Consider the following 7,467-nt stretch of genomic DNA (forward strand, 5'->3'; position numbering starts at 1 on the left):
CTCTTTCTTGGTTTTGATATTGTTGTTGTTATTGATGATGATGATGGTGATGATACTGACTGTAGTTAGAGGGTCTAGGCCACTCTGGGCTCTGTGACAGCCAAGCTTCATTAGTATACAGCAGTGCCTGTTCTTAGTGGAATCCTGAGAGACTATCTCTAATTCTCTTCTGTATCAAATATGGGTGAGGTGTGGCTGAATTTAACTCTTGCTCTGGACAGAAGCAGCCTGGGCTAACTCAGCCTTATGTCACTTTCTATTTTATTTCCCAAAGAAAAATAATAGTTGTATGATTTAAAGGCGGGGGGACTCCTGGCAATTTTGTCATGCATCATCCAACTGCAAAGGACAAGTAGGGAAGTGATCATTATCCCAACTATGCCAAAATTACAGTTTTCCATCCTCTTTCACTATGGACATCTGGAGCCCATTAACATGATCAACAATCAGTAGGGGGGGCATGGTTATAAAACCTTCATCTGAACTGAATCTAGGAGTAGGCTGAGCTGTGTCACTCTTTCCTTTGAACATTCCCAGTTTATGTATTAGGATATGCTTCCACCTCCTGAATCCATCTATTTTTTCATTCCTCAGATCATACTATGAATATCCATTTTACTTGATCCTTTCCGCTTGCCACTTGACATTGCACTTTCCAGTGTCTTACCATGAAAATTAGGACCTCATTAAGCTGGTTTTAATTCACTCACGAACACCCATGTACAATGCTTCATAGCATTCTTCTTATTGGCCAGTATCTTGTCTATTTTATCATAACTGCTTTTAAAATTCTAATTTACATAATTTAAAGATTGATTGAAAATATTTGGGCGGGGGGTTTCCTTTGCAAACAAAGCAAAACCATTGTTACCTATAGCTGAAGAGCTATATTCATACGGATTTCAAAAGAGGGGAGTGGGAAGCTTACTGTTCCACTCACCTTTAAAGCGAGAAGATAAAGATAATTCACTGTTTAGGGATACTGATGGACAAGGTGTTATTATTAACAATAAGAACAAGTGCACAGTTTTGTTACACACCAAGCTGAAAACCACGGTGGCCACAGTATCATCTGCCATTCAAGAAAGGCTGTAGCAAAGTTGGGAATACCCACATATACTGCTATAGTGGGAAGTATGGGAATCTATGTTGGGAAAGGACATTTTGTCATCAGAATCATGCTAGTGGTTGTGTTGCTGCTCGTACTGTTATGTCATTCTGTATGCAAGACACATTCTATTAACTGCAGCATATATGATGATCCTCTCCCTATTCCTCATGAATTTTACCAGCCAGGAGACCTTATCATTGGTGGGATTGTTTCTCAAGTTATCTTTCTCTATGATGACCTCCTTTTCACTGAACAGCCTGCACAAATCTTGATCAATGAACCTATGTAAGTCGTTTCTCTGTTTCTCATTCTGTAATATGTTCAGACATAAGTCGCTGAGAACACATGGTTATGAAACACCAGACTTAAGAATCAGCCTTCCTTTTTAGTGTGCTAAAAATTCAGTCGCAGATACATCTGGACATTAACCATATAACTATGAAGATAGCTAAGACAGTCGGACAGGTATAGCTAAACATGTTGCCTTCTAAATTATACTGATAAGTACAAATGACTAGTATGTTTTCCACCACCAGCACGCTTGAAATGAATGGACCTTTTGCATTTCTATAGGATATGGAAGATTATGTCCTTGTTTAGTTAGTTTGACAACCATTTCTGTTCTTTCCACAATTTGTTTCCTTTCATTATTTCCCTTCATCTGCAAGCTCTCACATGCATTCCCAATCTTCTTCCTTTTTATATTATATTTTATAAGTATTGCCATGTTTAATTTCTCCAGTAATTTTCACCATTACAGTTTCTCAGCCTGTTCCCATCTCACAAAGGGATAAGTGCTGAAATTTGAAGTGCACTTCAGAGGTACCCTGAGTCAAACATGATTCCTTTAGTCATGTGGGAATCACAGAAATAGGCAAGAACATGAATGATTCCGGGTGTAACTGATTTTACCTTACTGTATATTTCTTCCTTTGTTGGATCTATGGTTAAAGGGATTCTGAATGGTAGGAATGTAGTGATTGAAAAAAATATGAACATCACTGGAGAGGACACTGGAGAGTGAGGAACCTGTGGCTTTTTGGATGTTGTTGAACGCCCATCAACTACAAGCATCCTAGTTACATGTCAGGGATGATGGGAGCAAGATATGACAGACATAGGTCCCACAGACCAATTGTAGGCAGAGGGAGTGACACTAGTAACTAAAGGAAACAGCTGATTAAGCACCAGAATAATCCTAAAACATTCTGACATTTTGCTTTACAATTCATGGGGGAAATACCTATTTTTGATGTCTTACCTTTTTCCACTTCACTTATTAAGCTATCTTAAAAGCATTTAGATGAATTATGACTTAGATGAATTATGAAGAGTTCAAAAGCATTTTGCGATTGTTATTTCTGTTGCTGTTGTATTACTAAACAGCTGCAACGCTTTTTATAGCTCAGTGCCAAAGAACTACCAGCAGATCCTGGCATTAGCATTTGCTGTCAAAGAGATCAATGAGAATCCCAAAATCTTGCCAAATATCTCTCTGGGATTCCACATCCTCAATAGCTACTACACTGCAAGGATGACCTATAAGGCCACCCTCAATCTGTTTTCTGCACAACATAGATTTGTCCCCAATTTCAAAGGTCACAACAACAAGAATCTAATAGCTCTCATTGGAGGAAGTATATCTGAAATCTCTGCTAATGTGGCCATTGTTTCAGCAATTCAAAAGACACCACAGGTAAGCTATGTGTATGCAGATTTCAGAACTTTTGCATACCATATTGATTTCTGCCTAGCAAGTTAAAAAGTTCCCATGATATTTTGGTTAACAGAGTGGTTAAATATGAGCTAAACAATATTAAGTGGTAAATAACTTGTTTTTAAAAAGGTTAATCAAAGAGTACTCATCAACAGATCAGAATGCTCTAAAACTGGATTCCCTGCATTATCTGGGAACACTGGGTTAAATGGCCTACAAAAGCCTTTGAATCTCTAGAATTCCAACATAATCCATCTCCTTATGATTCATTTGATTTTTTAATTATTATTTCAGCTCACTTATGGATCATTTTTACCACCACAAGGATCCAAAATGCAATTCCCATTTTTGTACCAGATGGTCCCAAATGAAGTCCACCAGCAAATGGGAGTCGTGAAGTTACTTCAGCATTTCAAATGGACATGGATTGGGCTCTTGGCTGTGGATGATGACAGAGGGGATAGGTTTTTGCAGACAGTTGTACCAATGCTTTCCCAAAATGGCATTTGTTATGACTTCATAGTAAGACTACCAAAATGGAATTATGTGGATGAGTTGATAGAGTTGCTTATACAGCAGTGGCAAAGCTATGCAATGGTCATTCAAAGAAAAGCCAATGTGTTTTTTGTATATGGAGAACCTCCATCCTTTCAGGTTGTGAGAACATTGTTGTTTCTAGCACCCTTCTTGGCATGGCCACCTCTGGGGAAAGTGTGGGTTATTACATCCCACTGGGATTTTGCATCACTCTCTGTTCAGAAGATATGGGATATTCAAACCTTCCATGGTTCCATATCATTGACGGTTCATTCAAGTCAACCATTAGGATTCCAAAGGTTTATTCAGATCATAAGACCTGCCTGGGCCAAAGGAGATGGTTTCATCCAGGACTTCTGGGAACAGACATTCAGCTGTTCATTAAAAATGTCTAAGGGGCTGGATGAAAAGAAGAACAAAACCTGCACTGGGGAGGAAAAGCTGGACAGCATTTCAGGGGTTTTGTTTGAAATGAAGATGACTGGCCACAGCTACAATGTCTACAATGCTGTCTATGCTGTGGCACATGCTTTACATGCAATATACAAATATAGCTCCAAAAACATAAGAATGATAAAAGGAGACAGACTGGCAGTGCAAGATGTACAACCATGGCTGGTAATTTCATCTCAACACTTAAAAAAAAATAAGCAAAAAAAAAATGGGCTAGTTTATTATTCAGAGGTAAAGATAAATCTTAAGTCAGCCTTTAAAGAATCCATTGGTGGTTTTCTTCTTTTCTTCTTTGTTTTTCAATACAATTTGATACAAAATGTTTCTTTAGCCACTCACTTGGAGGCAAATGTAGATGAATATCAATTGGAGTTGTAAAGTCGCCACCTGCCCCTAACCTCTCAAAATATATTTCAATGGGATGTCCATTGAAATACATTCAAGACTTAGCCGTCTCTTTGTTCATATTCTTTTTTAACCTAGGTCCATCACTTTCTAAGGACCATCATATTCAATAACAGTGCTGGAGATTCTGTGTGTTTTGATGAAAATGGAGAGCTCGTTGTAGGTTTTGATGTTACAAACTGGGTGGTGTTCCCCAATGGCTCAATAACCAGAGTGAAAGTTGGAAGACTAGAACCTCAGGCTCCTCCAGACAAAATGTTAACAATTAATGACGACCAAATTGTTTGGCATCAAAGCTTTAACCAGGTTAGCCATAAAAGCCTGCTTTTCATGTGATGAATTGTGCAGGGTAGCATTTTTAAAATGAATAAATTACACCTTTTTTTCCCTTTCTTGGTAAAGATGAAAAATGTGAATAGATCAAACTTGTTTATTTCGCCTGCATTATTCTACTTCTTGAGTGCGCTCATGATATATTTTTGACCTCATGTGTTCATTCCTTTATTTTATTCTCTTTAAAGAAGCCTTCCTCCCCAACAATGTCACTTGTTTTGTGATCAAATTATGTTAAATAAGGTTGTTGATAAAATAAAATAAAACACCTGGTTGTGTTCCCCTTTTAATGCTATTAAAATGCGTTCAGATCATGAAATCTCTGGCAGCCCAAGCAGGTCAGCTTTACAGAGCTCTAGCATGACTTGATAAAACTCAACTGGATGAGATTGTCCCAGGCTGGAAAATGCCTAGGATGGCTAAGAGAGATCTTATTTTTTGCCCCTGCAAAACTTATGTCAGCCAGAGAAACTGAATTTCTTATCTGTCTTTCATTTCAAGCTGAAAGAGAATTCTGGTTGAGGCAGGTATAAACAAGTGCTTGAAGTTTGGGAAAAATTCATTGGCATCTCTTCTGCTCTCAGTCAATGTCAACAGCCTACTATATGGAGGTTTCAAGAAACACTAATCATCCTTCATACTTCATACTTCTGTACAGGTGCTGCCGCTTTCAGTGTGCAATGACTACTGCTATCCTGGATACAGCAGGAAAAAGAAGGAGGGGCAGAAATTTTGCTGCTACGATTGTGCTTTATGTCCAGAAGGGATGGTCTCAGGCCAGAAGGGTAGGAGACATAACATACAGTGATATCAAGGAATGTTGATAATGCAACATACTTATCATGCACTCATTTGAAGAATGTGCAACCTTTGCATGTGTATATAGGGTGGCTCCCATATGTTTATCTCTTGAATAATCTAGGGTTCACTGATTTTAAAAAGCAGCAAGCAACTAAGCAAAAAGAGACAATTCATTAAAGATACAGGAAATATAAAAACTGTCAGCATCATGACAGACCAAATGCTTCTTAAAAATAAAAAGAGAAGATGGGGCAAAGCAGGCCTCCCTCTGCTGCTTAAATATGGCTACTGAGATGCCCATCCTATGTCCCAGCCAATCATATCTCAAACACAATGAGAAACTCTCCAGGAGCTTGTAATGCATGCAATTACATTTATCCGAGCTTTTTAAAAATAAAATTAATAACAATAATAATAACAACAACAACAACAAACAACACTTAAAGCTCTTCCTTTTCCCCCCAGATATGGACGTCTGTGTCAATTGCCCAGAAGATCAGTATCACAACAAGGACCAAACTCAATGCATTCCCAAAGTTCTAAGCTACCTGTCTTACAAAGATGAATTGGGGGTTGTCTTGGCTATCTTAAACATTTCTTTCTCTTTCATCACAATAACAATACTTCAAACTTTTATGAAACACAAGGACACTCCCATAGTCAGAGCCAACAACTGGACTCTCACTTACACCCTCCTCATCTCCCTCCTCCTCTGTTTCCTCTGCTCTTTGCTGTTCATTGGCAAGCCTGGAAAGGTGGCCTGTTTTCTCCGACAAATCATTTTTGGCATGGTGTTCACTGTGGCCCTTTCTACCATTTTGGCAAAGACTATCACTGTGGTTCTGGCATTTATGGCAACCAAACCAGGATCTAAAACAAGAAAATGGGTGGGGAAAGGACTGACAAATTCGATTGTTCTTTCCTGCACCTTTATTCAAACTAATATATGTACTATTTGGTTAAGTATTTACCCTCCATTCCCAGATATGGACATGCACTCATTGAAGTGGGAAATCATATTGGAATGTAATGAGGGTTCGGCTACCATGTTTTACTGTGTCCTTAGTTATCTTGGCTTCCTGGCCATTGTCACCTTCATTGTGGCTTTCCTAGCCAGGAAATTGCCTGACAGTTTCAATGAGGCCAAATTTATAACTTTCAGCATGTTGGTGTTTTGTAGTGTGTGGTTATCATTTGTACCAACCTACCTAAGCACCAAAGGAAAATACATGGTGGCTGTGGAGATCTTCTCCATCCTGTCCTCTAGTGCTGGATTACTGGCTTGCATCTTTTTCCCTAAATGCTACATAATTGTCTTGAGGCCTGAGCTAAATAGTAGAGAACGTATAATGCAAAGAAAAGTATGGAAAAAAATCTAACTTCATCTTTTAATGAAGATGCATTTTATTGTTTTATACAGTTACTATGTCCCCTGAATTATGCTCATGCACATACTGACCTCTGAAGCTTGTTATCTTGCTTAGTCCCCAAGAGGGAAAATGACCTTAAGGGTCAGGATAGGATAGCATGCAACAGCTGCAGCTCCAATGAGAATGTAAAATGTCCATGAGATCTCTCCTCCTTCCTCCATGACTATATGTAAAGTAAATAACATGCTGCCAATATAGTGATGCCATGCTGTTTTCCTCCAGGGTTCATGGGGGCTAGACAGTACAACTCATCTCTGTCATTCCTGGTTGAATAGACATAATGTAGAAAACATTTTGTTCTATTTACAGATATTTGAAGACTTCTACTGGGAAAATAAAGCATTTAAATTGACTTGGAGCTGGCTAGAAATTTGTTTCCTTATTGTATGGAATATCTTTTTCCCCCTTCTGTCCTTTTCTCACACCTGCCTAGTTAAGGTCCTCAATATGTGTCTGCATAAAATGATCCTTCCAACCAATCCAATGGCAGCATAGAAAAGCACTATTAGGGGAATGTGTAAGGTAAAGTTAAAGGGACCCCTGACCATTAGGTCCAGTCATGACCGACTCTGGGGTTGCGGCACTCATCTCGCTTTATTGGCCGAGGGAACTGGACTTACAGCTTCCGGGTCATGTGGCCAGCATGACTAAGCCACTTCTGGCAAACCAGAGCAGCGTAC

General features: G+C 38.9%; 2 protein-coding genes across 2 annotated transcripts in view; one reads left to right on the forward strand and one right to left on the reverse strand.

Annotated features, from left to right (window-relative positions):
- Window positions 1-7,467, reverse strand: part of LOC310746597 (erythroblast NAD(P)(+)--arginine ADP-ribosyltransferase-like) — a 420,131-nt gene that overhangs the window by 326,494 nt on the left and 86,170 nt on the right. The gene's annotated exons all lie outside the window — the stretch shown is intronic.
- On the forward strand, window positions 1,137-6,736 carry LOC310747388 (vomeronasal type-2 receptor 26-like; the record flags this gene model as incomplete). Its single annotated transcript, XM_083581751.1, has 6 exons — window positions 1,137-1,396; window positions 2,498-2,807; window positions 3,123-3,983; window positions 4,302-4,529; window positions 5,215-5,341; window positions 5,823-6,736. 6 exons carry the CDS (start codon window positions 1,137-1,139, stop codon window positions 6,734-6,736), a joined length of 2,700 nt encoding a protein of 899 aa, XP_083437877.1.

The sequence above is a fragment of the Podarcis filfolensis genome, assembly GCF_964270895.1.
Source record: "Podarcis filfolensis genome assembly, chromosome: 13".
Lineage (NCBI taxonomy): Eukaryota > Metazoa > Chordata > Lepidosauria > Squamata > Lacertidae > Podarcis > Podarcis filfolensis.